The 18,481-nt window shown below is 40.5% G+C and overlaps 1 protein-coding gene across 1 annotated transcript in view; it reads left to right on the top strand.

Annotated features, from left to right (window-relative positions):
* The window catches only part of RELN (reelin), a 509,976-nt gene that overhangs the window by 339,986 nt on the left and 151,509 nt on the right, over positions 1–18,481 (top strand). The window contains exons 15-20 of the mRNA XM_075558514.1: positions 291–419; positions 1,109–1,218; positions 4,796–4,862; positions 9,146–9,379; positions 10,028–10,189; positions 17,564–17,800. Coding sequence (XP_075414629.1) covers positions 291–419; positions 1,109–1,218; positions 4,796–4,862; positions 9,146–9,379; positions 10,028–10,189; positions 17,564–17,800 — 939 coding nt within the window. The remainder of the gene's footprint in view (positions 1–290; positions 420–1,108; positions 1,219–4,795; positions 4,863–9,145; positions 9,380–10,027; positions 10,190–17,563; positions 17,801–18,481) is intronic.

The raw sequence follows: 18,481 nt of genomic DNA, 5'->3' as shown, positions 1-18,481 counted from the left end.
CAGTGTGAGACATGGTAATTGCTTTGCCATCTATCAAATTCAAGAGCACCAACTTGAGTTACCGTGTGTTGTCCTTAAAGCCTAGCTTGTTTGCAAAGCACTAATTTAACCGCTTGCCCTCTGAAGGCTGGTCTGATGTCTGTGAAGGGGAAAACAAGCCTTCCAGAATGAGCACCCTAAACTTTTACACTCGCCCCACAGATCCGGAATGTACTTAGTCAGAGATGAATAACACCATTGTATTTGTTATCTTTGCTCCTTGTCTGCTGTGCTTGCTCTGGTGTCCTCAGTGTCAGCTTGGAATTTTCTACCAACCATGGGCGCTCCTGGTCCCTCCTTCACACCGAGTGTTTACCAGAGACCTGTGCCGGACCCCACCTCCCACACAGCACCGTCTACTCCTCTGAGAACTACAGTGGGTGAGTGAACCAGCTCTGCCGGAAACTGGAAACCAGCCAGTAAGCCCCAGACTCGCAGTGGGGGCATAGTAAATAAGGAGCCTGCCTTCTCTTTTCAACTGATACGGGGCGATCTCATTCATGAATGACATTTTTTCTTTTACTAAAAGAAACAAAGTAATCTCTTTGATAAGCTTGATGGGAGCTCGTCGTTGTGTGATCATTCATAAAGTGCATCATCACTGTAGCTTCATTCATTTCCTCTTTGTGACGCAGCTCTCGTACTTGGGGTAACCTGAAAAGTGTGTGTGACTTTAGAGTCCTGTGGTTATTGCCAACGAGTTTATTTCCCAAACGCTGACTTTGGGGAAATGCAGCACAGAGAAATAGCAGAAGCTCAGGATTTGGAATGAGCGCGCATTTCAAAGGCTGGCTCTGCCCTCTGAAACCTGTAGCATGGCGTTGACTTTCTCCTCACATCGAACTGGAGTCCAGAAAAGCCCGAGGAGCAGTTCTTCCCTGCCCTGTAAGCTCACTGTGACTCAGAATCTGCTCGTGGCTGTGAGTTTGATTTAGTTAACTTTCCGAGTTTATTAATGCAATGCAGCGTGATGCCAAGGTGTACAGAGCCCGACATCACCATCGGGGAAAACACATTCAAAGGATCTGAGCATAAACATGAAGCTGGTTTTGTGCTAAATTTCTTGCAGGTGGAACCGAATAACGATTCCCCTTCCTAACGCAGCCCTCACCCGGGACACCAGGATTCGCTGGAGACAAACGGGCCCGATCCTTGGAAACATGTGGGCAATTGATAATGGTTAGTGTTTATGCCTGCCATAATCACATGCCATTGATGGAGCGTCTTCCTGTCCTTTTGTTCATCAGCACAGATTTAATCACTTTTCTAAGTCCTGGTCTTGCAATTCATTACACATCCTTTCTTCCTTTTCTCCTTTGCATTCTGTTAGCCCATGGTTACACAAAAAGTCAGTAGAGTCAGCGATATTAGATGCTAGACTGTGTCAACATGTATCATTTGAAAATGCATGAAGCTCTGAAACCCAAATTCAAAGTCTTGATGACAGGGGGTATCCTAACATTTTCTTTGAATGTTTTACACAAAATTAACATAAAATCTTACCATGCTGCATGTATTAAAATAACACCCATTCTTCTCTAAGCAACTATCACAACATCTGGCTGGAGTGCTTATCTGTTAGATGCAGACACCACACATAAGAGAAACATCAGTTCCCAAATGCTGGTGAAACTTTTACCTCCTCTTCAGAAGTAGCTTAGAAGGAAAATGGAAAACACATACGCATATACTATGTTATCTTTAATTTTTACATGACCCGGGGGTCATTTTTCATTCTCCCGCATCATTTTCACTTTGGACAATACATCATTAGATGAAATGTTCTAAGTTATTGGGGTGTATGCCTGTGGATGTCATACATTTTTCTGGATGGCCACATTTTCTGTTAGATTTTTGTCATTGAAATTAAATGGTTGACTCCTAGCTCCTATTTTCAGAGAATGTGTACATTTGAGTGAAGGTTATACAACAAGGAAGAAGAAAGGGAGAGAGGAGAGGAAGGAAGGAAAAAATTTCAACACTCAAGTAAATTGAGGGTAGCGATTAATTTGAGATCGAGTTTGTACATTGGTGAAAATTACATCATTGCTTAACGCTGATTTTCCATGTTGTGATGATCTTTTTTTTTAATTTGGGTATTGAGAAACAACAGATTAAATACACTATTGAGATCTGAGGCCAAATAGTTTGCTGATGAGTCAATATGAATTCTGTAAACAATGTCTGTATTCAAAGAAGACCAATTAAAATGCCCAGACTTCAAAGACCCCGTGACTTACACAAACACTGTCAGAGTGTGTCTGTCAAAACAAAAATCTAAAGATGAATGTGTTAACACGGAGCTTCTGCATTTGCAGAACATGCTGAGTTCCATGAGAATGCCTGTGCCTCTTCACCAGCTCCCCGGGATAAAGTTCATGGCCCTGGGGAGCAGGGCGAGCTTGTTGGGCGCAGTCAGGTCGATTCCACTGTGCACACAGAGAAAAGCAGGACCAGGTCCTGCCCACTGTGAGATCATAAGGTGACTTTTCCTGATCCTACATAGGTCCTATAATAGATCTGTAGTCATTTGATAAACATGAAAGAAATTTTAAAACTAGTAATGAAGTAAAGTGTATGGAGAAATCACCAGTTCAGTGAAACACATATGTGTCAGCCTGTGAGGAAACTATCTAAATTCCCCCAGGAAGTGTGTTACAACATGTGTTCACTCCCTCTGAGCAACTGCCGACAGGTGAAATCCTGGTATGAAGTTGAGTGTGGCTGGCAATATGGATTGACGGAGTTCTGTGGGCATCCTAACGAAGGCGTTCACAACCACAGGAAGTCTCTGGCTCCCAACAACCTGCCAGAAATCTCTCTCAGTTCTTCATGAGATTCTCCAGTTATCATATTTCTGCTAGGCATGCTCTTTCCTTCAGGGTGGGGTCAGCACCTCATCGTGTGTCAGGAATGCACTTTGGAAATTACCCCGAAAGTCTTAGCAGATGAAAAGTCTTAGATCAGAGTATGTTGTCCCTTAATTCCCCCCCAAGTTGATTACATTAATGACAATAATGAATAACACTAATCTGTCCTTCCCATTCCCTGAGGAAAAGGGCACTAACTCACACTGTGGACTCCATACTGTAAACTCACTCACACTGTGGACTGCAGTGACTGAATCATTATTAGTAAGGACGGCTGGTGACCAAAATTTTCATTGCAATTTTTTTCATTAATTTGGAAAGATGTATTTATTGCAATGTACTATGATGGAGATTTGTCTTTTAACTCTGACCTGGGTACACTACGGGCAGCAGCCAAAGACCTCCCAGACACGGGGCCACTTGTAGAATAGTCCCCCATTTGGTCATGAAATTTAAGTGTGTTGGGGAAACAATCCATGTTTTCCAGGCCGAAGACTCTTGGAGTCCCTCCCTAATTCCACAGCCCTTGGTGCTCTGTGGAGGAAGGAGGAGGATGAAGGATGCTAATCCCTGGTGGTTATGATGGTCATAACCAGATGGTGCCAGGTGCCATAGTAAGCACGGAATACGTCATTTATTCTCTCCACAAAGGAGAATTACCCTCCATTCTTGGGACAGGGATACCAAGCCCTAAACAGAATACATCATTTATCCAACGGTTCCCAGATGAAACCAGGATTTGAATCCTGAATCCTTGAGCCCCTAAAACCAATACCCTTCACCCCTCCGCCTGCCACGTAACCACTTCCTATGCCAACAGTCCCCTTCACCTGCTGGCTCCCATTGTTGCCCACTTGAATTGCTGCACCGGTTCAGATTCACTGGCTCCAGGGAGTAAGGATTTGTAGGAGTAAACACATCGGAAGATCTGTGCTCTCTTTTAATAGCTTAACTATTTTATCATAATAACAAGACTGAGCAGAACATGATCATGAATGGTAAGGTTTTTTTATGCCTGAAATTGACTATGCAAGATCTTGGTGATTGATCCTCACATCTCTAGTTACTCATTGTTTTTGTGCCCTGTTTCTACTGTATGATGTGTTAGTGATTGTATCGATTATCAAAGGGTTCCAGATCTTTAAATGTATTTAATTCTGAGTATCTCAGAACCTACTGATTATTCAGCTATCAAAAATGCTGTACTCGGCATTCCAAGTAAATAAAATATAGGTTGTGACATCAAATTATCAGGCCAGCATTTAGGGTGCTCTGGGTCAGGATCAACTCGACAACAGTGAGTGTGTTTTTATGTTGGTTTTACGTAGACTTCATGCTTAACAACAGATTTTTCACTTCCTCTTCCCAGAAGGGTGGGATGAATGTGTAGAAAGAGAGGTAACGATTTTCTGCACTCGGCTGTAGACTTTGTTCATTTAAGAATGGGAGTTACGGTTATAACCTCTCTTTTTGGTGACCTATCAAACTGACCCTTTTTCTGTTCTATATTTCTAAACAAACAATATGAGCTGTGGAGAGCATGTAAGACTGAACCACATCTAGTCTGCCTGAAATAGCTCAGGAAAAAGACAGGCGCTCTTAGAGGAAACAAATCCCATGCCCTTCCCTCCTTGCCCGTGGCACATTAACATCTTGTCTGCGTAAAGTAAAACAGGCCAACAGATCGATCGTTTGGAGACTGCCTTGTCACACAACACTCCGTATGCCATCCGAATGTCTGTGCACAACACGACACAGAAATCCCGCCTGGCCCGCAGTGGACCATATTTCATGGTCTTGCTTCGGAATACTGTTTCACCTCCTGATAGTGCTCATCGGTTTTCCAGTTATGTCACTTCTTTTACATAGTCTCTTTTGCTCTGCAGTTTATATTGGCCCATCATGCCTCAAATTCTGCTCTGGCCGAGGACAGTGCACGCGACATGGCTGCAAGTAAGCATTTTAAAATATTATCGATGCTTCTCTTTTTCTGGTGTGTATTTATGCTGAAACCACAAGCCATTGTCATTTGTTTCCATTTCCTCTTTAGGCTTTTGAGGTCTTGTTGTGATTTAAGAACAGGATATTCCAAGTGGGATTTAAGTGTAATAGAACCCCAAATGCACTTTAAGTAGAAGTTAAGTGAAAATTTTAGGAAGCGAAAATGCAAAGGAATTTTACCTATTGTTCCTGAGAATGCCTCTTCGTGTGATGACCGCTTGTTCTAGCTTTGTTACCTTCTTCAGTATGCTATCTTTTCCTAAGCTTGTTCTACTATTTTAAGTCATATTTTAATTTCTAGCATGCTTTGAAGATGGATTTTAAAAATCAGTAATGACCCATGTACCCACTCCTCAAAGGAGATGGGACAGATAAAATTTAACACTTTACAAGGAAATTAATCATCTTTATACATTCTAAATGCTTGATATTTTCTAAATCACTAAATATACTTTTGTGCCCTTACTTCTTAAAGTCATCTAGATCGTCAAAGGGATTCAGGCAATGTTTTACAAAGTATAATATTTAATATGAAGTCTGAAGGTATACACTAAGGTAATGGTGCTGTTTATACCAAGAATAAATATTCATGTTTATTACATTGTTTTTATATTAATATTTAATTTTAAAATAACTAAGAATTCCTGAAACTACAGGCAGCCTTGCTATATACTATTATATTTCAACAAGTGGATTGTCTAGTCTACCTCTTATTGTTCTCCAAGCCAGAACCTTACTTAATTAGCTAACTAATTAATAGGGAATTTGTACATGGGGATTTAATCTGAACATTTAAAAATTACCTATATGAGGCAAGACATTTCCAACACTGAGATTAGTCTATCAGTCTATCTGGCTAACTTTTAAACTGTATTTTATTGAATCGAATCAAAAAGACCATTCTTATTTCTTTCTACACAAAGGAAATTATTCCCAAAGTTTCTATTCTTACAAAACTGAATATGCATCTGAGTTTTATAGAAGAAAGAGTTCCTTTGAATAAACTCCCTAATACCCCCACCCCCAGAAACGCTGACTCAGTAGAACTATATCTGACCCTTTGGCTGGTGTCGGTTTCCCTAATGGTATTATCGTCATTTGTTATCCCTGCCCAAGCCATCCTCTTAGTTAAAGCATTTCAAGAAAAATTAATATAAGGAGCCCAGGCTTTATTGAAAAGTCTGAAATTTTCCTGAAAGGTTTTGAAAACAAATTATTTGAAAAACGATGGCTGCTTTTATTAAAGTAGAAAGCACCGTTTAAAAAAAGACCTGTCTATAATCACCACAGTTATTCTTTATATTTCGTTTTCAGTGCATAATAGCACTGTTTTAGCATTATCTGGTTTTATTGAAGAAGCCAGCTGTGTCATCCTTGATAAGCAGTGACAGAAATCTAAATGGCAACTGTCGATCTTTGGGCATCGTCTTTTCGAAACACTAAACTGTTGCAGAATATTTTCCCCAGTTTGGATTTTGTTGTTGCTCTACATCTGGTGACTCTTTATTTAAATCCCATTACTTTTGTTCATCTTGGGCTGGGCTGGACTGTGAGGCCACCACCTCTTCCAGCAGCATGCGAAATTGCAGAGAGAGTGAAATTCCTATTTTATACTATTTCCAGAAAAACCTACCAAAGCTAGAACCTATAAGGGGGAAACCTGTCAGAGAAAGAAAACCTTCAATATTTTTCAGTAGTAGAGAATTCTAGAAAAGTGGTAAGAATATACTTTGTCAAAGACGGAAAACTTGCAAGACCTGGAAAACCCAAAGCAGTCCCATCAAGCTCTCACAGGCTTCATGCTGTTTCCTTTAAGGAGCTCTCTGGATCTTGAACTTCTGCAGCGTTGAGCTTATCTTTGTGCTCTGCTCCCCTTCAAGCACCGTTCTTTGCTGCCAGGATTCTTCCCCTTCTTTCTACCTGACACTCTCTCTTGTGCACAGCGCAGAGCCCGCATTTCTAAATTGACTGCTCACCAGCCTGGTGTAAGCAGAGGAGAGCGATGGTTAGAAATCTGCCCAGAAGAGCCTCACCCCTGTGGCTTAGCAGTGTGGCTGTTCCCCTCACAATGATGCGCTATTGCAGGGATCTCATGGGGGATATTCCTGGATTTTGTGTCTTTTCTGAAATTGCCAGTTTGTGGCACCCTCCCTCATGTTTTGTTGCCAAATAAAGATTGTTTAACAAGAATGTGAGTGGGATCTTTATCAGCATTCTATCTCACTTTTGTAACCTTTGAGTACATTTTGAAAGCTACTGAAGGGAAATGCCACCGATGTGAGTCATCTCTCAGTGATCACCAGTTCTCCCAATCAAAAGCCTAGGAAGGCACATTTATGGTGCTGAGAACGCACTGCTGGCCCTGAAATGTACTCTGCGGTACGTAGTCTGTCTTGTTGAAGGGACACTAATTCCAGTTGGTGACAGCATGGGGGGTGGACAAATCTGACCTCCTCTGGCTTCCTGTCACCATGTACGTGGTCAGACAGGCCTCCACACTCATTTACCTGTACTGAGACCAGTCCGGTGGCCTCTGCTTCTATGCTGGGTTCCAGAGTTCACTTTAGTGGTCACATGCAGACAGACACACAATGCTGGGTTTTAGGGATGCTCCTAGATCACCACAGGTCCGGAGGGTAGACAATACAGATACAGTCATTGGTCCACAGCAACACCTGTCCTCAGCCAGCAGCCAAGTGTCCCTCCAGTCCTCGGACTCTCTGCCCTGGGGCCCCTGGGCCTCTGCCCCCCACCCCTCACTCTGTCTCACAATCCCATAGTCTTGGCACTGCTCTTCTGTCTGTCTCTTGATTTCCTTACTTTGGCCTCTGGTCTAGGCCTGGCTCCTTTATTCTGTCTCATAGCCGCCACGCCAGTCTGTGGCGCCTCTCGTCCCTGTCTTTGACCCCTCGGATGGAGAGCTACAGCATGCTCTTCCAATGAGCCTGCGACGCTTGTCTCTGTCGGAGATGGTGCTTGTGCACAGAAGAATGGCTTTGAGGCGTGGCTTTTGTCTTTCTGGAGACTGTACACCCAAGGAAACAGAGTAGGTGACTTGGTTCATACCCTCTGCTACAGTCAGGGCTTAATTCCCCCTTAATCATGTCTATTATGTAGCAGAGAGCTCCCTCCAGAATGGCATGAGAGACACAGGGATAGAGTCCAGAATTGCAAGGCATGATGTAAAGAATTATAGCTAGAAAGGCCATATTAATAACTTCATTTCACATATATATATATACCCATCAAATTGATTCTGACTCATAGTGAATGTTCAAGACAGTAGTATTTACAAAAATATTCTGCTACATTTTCTTTCCAAGGAGCGACTAACGGGTTCTGCCAACGTTTCAGGTAGCACTACCAGGGCTGCTTTGAGAAAGTGATAATAAAGTAAATATAAATAATTTGAATTTAATTCCCAATAAGTGAACTCATTAAAACATTCACTTTTTGAGTCAACTGTGATGACATTTTCTCACTGAAAGACTTAGGTTGCTCCATAGATTTCAGCCAGCTGTCGGCGATACGGAGCACTCGAACGCGGCATCCGGCAGGCTGGTGCTGGTGCTGGTGTGCCTGTGCGCAAATGCGTGTCCTTTTCTTCTCCAAGAGCCACTACCGTGGCAACCCCCTGGGAAGGAGCACAGAACTGCAAAAGAGCCCCTCCCCTTTGAACATCAATCCGAGTTTGAAATAGGTAAACCTGGATTTTGCAATAATTACCAAATATTTCAAAAAATCCATCTCACAAGCACAAGGTGTGTTTTTATTCTTGTTCTTAGAAGAAATTTTTTTACAGATACTAGAAGTATTTTATTTGTTTCTTTCGTAAATTTGATGAATGCTGTTATGAGTAATATGATATGTGTGTGCATGTATATGTATATGTGTATCCATATAGACACACATATATATCATAAACCTTTTATAAAGATTTTAAGTTGCAAATGGATATGCCCATAGATGGGTTGCCAGATAAATCAATGGCATGGCTGCAGGTGAGCACTGATTTACTGTTTTAATCACAGCCTTTTTACGACAGAGTTGTGCAAAGACTGCGTGCTTATGGAGAATTTACAGCTGACATGCCCTTGCCAGCTCTTCAGATTCAGTGTTCTCCACAGACTAGGGAGTGTCACTATTCGGGCAAACCTTCCTCTCCCCAAAGAAGACTTGGGAATCTCTAACAAGAAGAGCGCTTTAAGATGTAATCTCACCCTTATTTCTCGCAGGTGTGACCCTGGATTTTCTGGCCCCGCTTGTGAGATGGCATCCCAGACATTCCCAATGTTCATTTCTGAAAGCTTTGGCAGTTCAAGGCTCTCCTCCTACCACAACTTTTACTCTATCCGTGGTGCTGAAGTCAGCTTTGGCTGCGGTGTCTTGGCCAGTGGGAAGGCCCTGGTTTTCAACAAAGACGGGAGACGTCAGTTAATTACGTCCTTTCTTGACAGCTCACAGTCCAGGTAAGTTAGGGCAGAGGGGACATAGATGGGTTCCCAATCTAATGATGAAAATTTAGATATATTTCTTTTCATTGTTCTTTTTGTCAACATCTACTTCTTCCAATGTTTAACCAGGATGGGAGGCAGCTTACAGTTTACTTAGGGTTAATTTGCCCTAGTTTTTAATAAATTAGAAAGCTCGCCAATGGCTTTAATATACTAATGACTGACTCAATTTGTTTTAATATGAAATGTTAGCATCAAAACTCTGTTCTTAAGCCAAGGGCTAGTTAATTATTTATGAAGTTTTATTTATTTGACAGCTTGCAGAGGCTGATTAGATTTACCCTACATTTTCCCTTCCCCCAGTGCCTAATAAATAATGCAGTAAAGGGATGATTGGCATTTTAAGTGAGCATGCACTAGTACATAGTATACAAATACACATAAACATACAGTTATATTTGAATGTATGTTCCTGTGTATAAAACATTGACCTCATCTTCTACATATATGCACACAGATCACAAAAATTATACTTTTCTAAAGAACGACTAGCAGCCTTTTGGTAGTTCATCTAAATTGGTTTGAAATTCTTCTAATACCATGAGAAGAATGATGATTAAATGTTTGTTTCAATGCATGCGCTAATTATAGACTGTTCCACAGGTTTCTCCAGTTCACACTCAGGCTGGGGAGCAAGTCTGTCCTGAGCACATGCAGAGCGCCAGACCAGCCTGGTGAAGGAGTTCTGTTGCATTATTCCTATGATAACGGGATTACCTGGAAACTCCTGGAACACTATTCGTATCTCAGCTACCATGAGCCCAGGTATGTTGCACAGGCAAGAGTAGGATCTCCTTCCCAGAGACATCATAATTCAAATAGTGTGAGATTCTATATGCTTCCCCATTGAGAGGTGGCAAGGACAAAGATTAATGTGTCTGGCTTGCAGTGAACAGCTATCAAGCCACCTCTTTCACCTAATCCATTTGTCCTAGCTGACACCTGATAATTTAAGAAATTCAGTCTTATATTTTGAGCTGTGCATTTAAGTGAAGTATTTTGATGATTAGGTAGAAGAAAAATGGTTAATGTATTTTCCTTTATTGAAAATAATATAAACTTTAAAATAAGGCACTAACTTAAAAATGAATCAACAAATATTTGTTAATAAAATTAAAAGACCAGACAATTAAAAACATGAGTGAGGTGCTATTCATAAAATCTGATAACCAATATTTGTTTAATTTTTGTACTTAATATAACTAGGTAATGAATACACACAAAAATAGCTGACATTGATAGTCTAAGCAAAATGGAGGGTGAAAATCTCTGTAAAATATTTTTCAAACCAGTTCTTAGCTAATATTCATGGAAAATTCCATTATCTCTTCATTCCATTTTTCCATGAATTTTGACCACCACCCCCCCTTGTATAGCCTCAAGCTCTGATTTTGAGGTTCTAATTCTGCGTGGGACAGGGCCATCCCTCAGTGTCAGCAGAATAGAGACTGATTGGTCAGACTGCTGTGGAAGTGCTTGTGAGAGTCCCCCTTCCTGGGCACTGAGACCTGTTTAAAGAGAGCTGAGTTGGGAAAGGGGAGGAAATCTCAATGCAGTGCTCAACGTCAACATACCGTCATGACATTCAGTCAGGGAGACAGAGCGCATACCGTCTCCCTTGCTGAGAGTACATTTTGATCGTGGGAGATGTGGAAAGGTGAGGTTTGGGCCATAGAGGTCTGCCATAGCACTGTGACAAGATGACAAGGTGCAAACAATTTCTCAACGTTTAAGTCTGTGCTTGAGAATGCCCCAAATAGTGCCTGTACAACCCAAAGAGTATAATCACTGGCCCTGAATTATACACGTAGAAGTTGTTGAACTGAAGAGTGTTTTGTTGTTTATATTTTTGCCACAATTAAAAAAGTAATCACATGAAGAAGAGTACAAGGAAGAATAAAGCATTCTAGAGTTGATTGTGGTGATGATTGTACAACTCTTCTTGATATCATTGAATTATGGAATTGTATAAAACATGGAGCTGAAGTGCCAATAAAACTGTTAGGAAAAAAATAACGCCCAAATCTTTGCAAATGGATAAGACTATTTTCATGGAAAATGAAATGATATGTAGCAGAGATAGTAATTAACACTGTATATGAGTTATAAATAGTATACATTATAGAATTACCAGAAGTACCGAGGGTTCTCCTCGATTAGATAACTCATCTTTCCCATTCAATAGGAACACATGAATTCTAAAGAAGCATTTCAGAGAGTCTTCATAGTCAACATTAAAGGAAAATTTAGCAAAAATCAAGATGATAATAATGATGGAAAAGATAAAAATATCAGTGCCCTGAGCCAGCCTGGTGCCCCAGTGGGTTATGGATCGGGCTGCCAACCACAAGGACAGCAGTTAGAAGGCACCAGCCGCTCCGCAAGGGAAACACGAGGCTTTCTGCTCCATTAAAAAGAGTTACAATCTTGTGACCCGCAGGGGAAGTTTTACCCTATCCTGCAGGGTTACTAGAGTCACATTCGACTAGATAGCGGTGAGTTTTCGTAAGTCAACATGGCCTAAAGCACAATGGTTTGTTTTCTTACAAGGATGACCAGCTGCAAGATTCAGTAATCAATATCATGAAATTTAATTAATCATTCTTGATCTGAAAAATAATCACATATTTATTGTGCTACTGCAGAGGTGCGTTTAATCTTGCCCCCACTTGACAGCACCATTTCTCTTCTAGACAGAATCAAGGTGCCGTTTCAGTCGTATGTGTGGGCACAGCTTGAAAGACCGAGACCAAGATAGAGACACGACAGGAGAGTCTGCTAGGGATTGTTGGAAGATACTGTCTGTGAGACTCTTCCTCCAGCCCCCCCTCTTACAAATATTAATAAAAGTGGTAGGCTAGACACACAATCTGGATATTATATATGATAAGTAATGCCAAGCATATACATTCTAAATCACAGAGTTAAATATATCCTGATTGTTTTTAACCACTTGCTATATCTTCTTCAGTTTAAAATACTGCCTATAATTGATGTGAGTTCTATATTGTTCTTCAGTTCCATGGTTGTTTGAAATGAAGTCTGATCTTTAAATTAAATATGCTAGCTTAAATCAGTTTTGAATAATTTGCCTATCCATGATTCATTCAATAAATGAAAGAATTTTATCTGCCTCTTATGTAGGTAATGTAAGGCCTGAAAATAGATCTAAATTGTTCTTTTAATTCAAACTGACTAAAATGGCTTGTGAACTAATTGGTACTTTTGTAATGTAAAACATTACATCGTTGGTGAGACTAAAATTATTCTCTTTTAATTACTAATCTTCATGTTTTTATTCTAAAATTATTGTGGAATCTAATCTTGGTTTATTTTTAATGCCTTGATTATTGTATTACATTTCCTCATTGTTTCTATCATGTCACCCACTTCCATAGTACCTATCTTTATAATGCATTTTTAAAAAGAGATACAGGAATTTAATGCCTTCCTTACAAAGGATTATTGTGACAGGAAATTGACTTAAATGCGTGGCCCCTCCTCTAGGAATATTCTGATCAAACAGTTCTGTGGCTACCGGACAGTGTAATTTATGCCCGTTGTTATTAGATGCCATTGAGTGAATTTTGATGTGGAGTCACCCCAGATGATAAAGTAGAAGTGTCCCCATAGGAGTTTTCTCAATTATCATCTTTGCACAGACTGCCAGGTCTTTTTACATGTCGCTTTCATGTGGTCTCTAATCACCAACCATTTGTGAGGTCATCAGAGATTCCTAGGCCACCTCAAGATATGATATGGTTAAGAGTGTGTTCTCTTGATCCAGGCTACGGAGGCTCATGCCCTCACATTGCTAGTTAGCAGTTGCTTGACCTTAGAATAAACATTACTCAAACTCTTTGTGACTCCATATGACCATCAAAAGAATTGGTTATGCTTTTGTTGTGAAGAAATGGTCTCTAGCCCTTGCTGTACAGATAAGTATTATCCCCATTATACAGAACAAGCTGCTGAGGGAAATTAAATACTCTCCCTGTGGTTTCAGAGACATTAGTCATCAATGTCCGAGTGAGGATTCTAACCCTTAGAGTCTGATGACAAGAGCACACATTCTTCACATCCCTGCCATCAAAATATTGGCCGTTTCAATTGCTTCCAATATATATATACTCGATTTATTTCCTTAAAAGTTGGCTGAGAAATTCTTTTTCGTTGTTACTTTTAAAAAGCACGTTAATGTCTTCCAAAATTATTCGTGTAAAGGACAATAAAAACACAGGACTTTTAACATTTAGATTGATTGGACTCCAAAGGCATTGATAATTTGGTGCTTAGATTGAATGCAATAAAATGCATTGATAATTACTTTTGATTAGAATGCAGGAGTTGGAAACAAAGCACCAGAATCAATAGTTGGAAAACATATCCTTGTTAATAGAAATTATACCAGTGTCATGAAAACCAGCAACCTGTTCATTTGGATACCCTTTTCCAACAACAACATCAAGGGGAACTATACACAAGGGCCTCACTGATGGAATACACAGGAGTGAAATAGACTGTATTTGTGGAAGGAGACAATGAAGATGCCCAATGTCATCAGTCAGAGGTTACAAATTGGCTGCAGAGCAAGCAATTAATGCATCATAAGCAAGTTCAAGTTGAAGCTGAAGAAAATTAAAATAAGGCCACAAGAGCCGAAGTACGACCACCAGTACCTCTCAACTAAACTTAGAGACTATCTCAAGAATATATTTGACACACTAAACATTTAACCATTGACGGTCAGACAAGTTGGGGGTACTGTCAAGGGCATCATACACAAAGAAAACAAAAGGCTCAAAGAAAACACAGGAAAGAAAGAAACCTAACATGGATGTCAGAAGTGACTCTGAAACTTGCTCTTAATTCTAGAGTAGCTAATCAACCCAGTGGTACCTGTTAGACAGGGTTCTCTAGAGAAGCAAAATCAGGACACTTGATAGATAGATAGATGATAGATAGATAGATAGATAGATAGATAGATAGATAGATAGATAGATAACAAGGGAATATAACAGCTAATTAGTCCACACAGCAGTACAGAGGCTCAGTTCAACTCACTTCTGTGGAACAGCTAATATACTAGAAATCCTTCAACCCTCGAAGGCTTCTGGAACCAAGGTCAAGGAAACAGACAACTGAGTCTACCCTAGAGCAATGCAGGCAGTCTGTTCACAGGCAGCAAACAGCAAGGAGGGTCATCAACAGTGTGCAGCTCAGGAGCTCAGTGAAGCAGGCCTGGATGGGATATTGAATTCAAGCAATGCAAACGACAGGATCTGCCAGCCTCGAGCTCAAGCGATGTATACACCAGCAGCATGGCAAACCAGGTCTCAAAGGGACCATAAGCTCTAGCGACACAACCCACAGGTTGGCTGTCCCACAGGTAGTAGAGCTCACAAGTTGAGGCAGAGAACTAGCTAAAGCAGCCACATGCTGGTCCAATCACCAGAGAGTAAGAGATAGGGGTGGGGCTTGCCGAGCCATTTATCTCCTTGCCCTCCAACCAAACTGCGACCTTATTCCCACATGTTCCTGTTGGCCAGGTTGACATAATAAGCCTACCTGTCACAGTCCCTGACAATAAGAACAACAAAGTGAATGGAAGGAATGGTGAAGTAGGAGAGCTGAAGAGAAGTTACCAAATGGCCACTTAAGAAGACAGTAAAATACCATAGTGAAATAAGCAAAGCCCTGGAGTTAGAAAACAAAATGAAAGAAGGAACTCACATTTCTCAGGTTGAAAGAACTAACGAAAAACCTCTGGGCACATGTTGCAATATGGAGGTTCTATGAGCAACATTTAGAATGATAAAGCATGAAGAGAAGATGAAAAATAAACAAGAACTACTGTCCTGAAAAGGATTGCTTGACATTCAACCATTCAGAAAGTGATTTTTAATCAAGAATCAATAGTACTGAAGGAAGAAGTACAAGTTGTAATGAGAGCCTCGGCTAAAAAACAAGGCTTCTGGAATTGACAGACTACTAATTGAGATATTTCAACAAACAGACGCAACACTGGAACTGCTTACTTATCAATCGCAAGCATTTTGGAAGGCAGTCAGCTGACCAACCACCTAGAGGAAATCCCTGTCTGCACCATTCCAAGGAAAGGTGACCCAACAGAATGTGGAACTTACTCAGCAGTATCGTGAATAAAATTTTGCAGAAGATAATTTAGAATCACTTCCGGCAGTGCATCGGCAGGAAACTGCCAGATTCAAGCTGTGCTCTGAGAGAATGTGGAACGCGGGTTATCGTGGCTGATGTGAAACGGATCTTGACTGAAAGAGAAAATACTAGAAGGATGTTTACCTGTACTTTATTTGACAAAGCAAAGAGATTTGATTGTGTGGATCAAAGCACATAATGGATAGCATTTCAAAGAATTTGAATACCAGAACACTCCGTTGAACTTGTGTGGAACTTGTCCCTAGCCCAGTCATCTGAAGAAAATAAGGAGATACTGTGTGGTATAAAATCAGGAAAAAGTGTGTCTCAGGGCTACAGCCTTTTACCATGCTTGTTCAGCCTGTCTCCTGCACAAACAATTCCGCGAAGTAGAACATGGCCGAGGACGGAGAACATGACCTGTGCGATGCATCTGATTCAACCTTGCGTGCTGGACAGGAAGAGAACCCTAAATGCCTAGTGATAAAGACCAAAGGCTAAAGCCTTCAGCATGGATTATGCCTTAACAGAAAGCCAGGCCAAGCCAAACTCGCCGCCATCAGTCCATGCTGACTCAGATTAACCCTACAGGGTTTCTGAGGCTGGATATCTTTAAGAGCACAAATAACCTTCTCTATCTCCCTGGCGACAGATGGTGGGTTGGAGCTGAAGTCCAATGCTAACTCAGCAGTGCCACTAGGGCACCTTTTAATAAGCAAATATTTAGGAAAATAAAGTTTAAAAATTACTAAAATATTTAGTTTAAACTTTATGATTTTCTTCTAATCAAAAAAAAATACCATTGTGGAATAAAATCCAGCAGATTTATAGTATTACCAAACTACAAATATAGCATGACTATGTTTTTATTTTTTCAGTTTAGTGTTTTTTCATTTTTAGTTCTACATTTGCATATTTATTTTTCACTGTTTAAGAAACACCTTTTCTGGTGTTACTAAAAGTTCCACCATTCTCTTAATATTTTAAATGTAAACAATTAGCAGTCATGTAATCCTACCCTATAGTCCCATAAATATGTTATTGAAGGGAAAAACAAATACATGTTTGCATCATTTACAGTATGTAAAAATATCTTTCTAAAATGCAATTTGAAATGTTTCTTTACACAATAAGTAAAAATAAAGCATAATTAAAATTGTGCACATCAATCTAATTTCTCAGTAAATCCTGTTAGACATTGAAATTTTAAAATAATTTATTCTTAAGTTATCCAAGTAGTCACTTGTCTGAAAAAAGTACATCTTCCCACATATAGGGGAAAAAAACCCTGAAGACCACAAAACCACCTCATCAGTGAGTGTTTACTGCAGGTACCTCCCCTGGTATTGAACTGTACACTGATGGAGACAAATGCTCCGTGTGCCGTTTGCGTCCCATCTCAGCAGTGAGTGGACGTGAGCAGCACGGTGCTGTGATTTATGGGGCTTTCAAGCAGGTGTCACTGCAGTGGCAATTAATGTGTGGTTCCTGCTGCTGTGCACCATAATTGCTCCTGGAAATTAGATATTATTCTTAATCTTCTCCCCCATTTGTCAGGTGTAGGATTGTTGTCCTAGCCACCATGACACAGCAAGTGACCTCACACACTGTGCCACACTCCTGGGAGTTAAAAAAGAAATACACCGATCCAACCATACGAAAGCGCTAATATGTGTAACAAGCACCCCAAGATCCCGTACCAGACTGAGATGAATCTGGTCACTTGAGACAACTATGTTTCACTGCAGTTGAGTGAAGGCAAACTCACATTTGGGGAGGTGTTTGGTAGATTTGTCGGACTCAACCAAGAAACTGGAAATCTCAGGTGCTTGGTTTTAGTGGTGGGAGCGCTGTTGGTTTTTTAAAGCTATATGTTGGCCGGGGAGACTGATCCCCAATATAAAGGCTTATATTTTAAGATGCAAAAGTAATCTGAACTTTGACTCTTATTTTTCCCTTTAGAATAATCTCCGTAGAACTACCAGATGATGCAAGACAGTTTGGAATTCAGTTCAGATGGTGGCAACCATATTATTCTTCCCAGGGAGAGGATGTGTGGGCTATTGATGAGATTCTCATGACATCAGTGCTTTTTAATAGCATTAGTCTGGACTTTACCAATCTTGTGGAAGTCACCCAATCCCTGGGGTTCTACCTTGGAAATGTTCAGCCATACTGTGGCCATGACTGGACCCTGTGGTAAGAATTCCATTTTTCCTGTGGTTTATGTTCACATTGCAAGCTACATCAGGGATTAGAACAGGACCGGTGCATTAGCTCGTGAACATTTAGTTACAAACATTCACTAAGCATGAACCACTTGAAAAGCCAGCATTCTGCCTGTAAGTAAGAAGTTTCAGGAAGGGAGACGAAACACAAAGTGCCCAATTTATCAATATTATAAAGTTTCAATATATTTATTAATCTCAAACTTTTACGCTGACACATTTATATATAAAAACTCTTCAAAAAGCACAAAGGACTACCACATTGTCCCTGCTTCTAGACCCACAGTGACCATAGTGATTGTGGTCTCATGAATATTTGACACAATTTCTCACAAGTAGTTCTGTATTTAGGTAGATTTACATAAAGTCCTATAAATTTTCTCAGTTCTAATCTCTCCATAGAGGATCCCTGACTGCACAGTGGTTAAGGACTTGGCTGCAAACCTAAAGGTTGGTGGTTCAAATCCACCAGTCATTTCTCAGGAGAAATATTTACAAACTTGGAGACCCCGTCGGGAAGTCTGCTGTAGGATCACGAAGTCAGAGGCAGCTCATTTACAATGAGCTTTTCTTGCTTTATTTATTTATTTTATGAATAATGTTATGCTTTATTTATTAAGATCTCCTTGTTAAACCCAGAGAGAAGGGAACA

The sequence above is a fragment of the Tenrec ecaudatus genome, chromosome 9 (genome assembly GCF_050624435.1).
Source record: "Tenrec ecaudatus isolate mTenEca1 chromosome 9, mTenEca1.hap1, whole genome shotgun sequence".
Classification (NCBI taxonomy): domain Eukaryota; kingdom Metazoa; phylum Chordata; class Mammalia; order Afrosoricida; family Tenrecidae; genus Tenrec; species Tenrec ecaudatus.
This window is presented reverse-complemented; position numbering and strand designations above follow the sequence as displayed.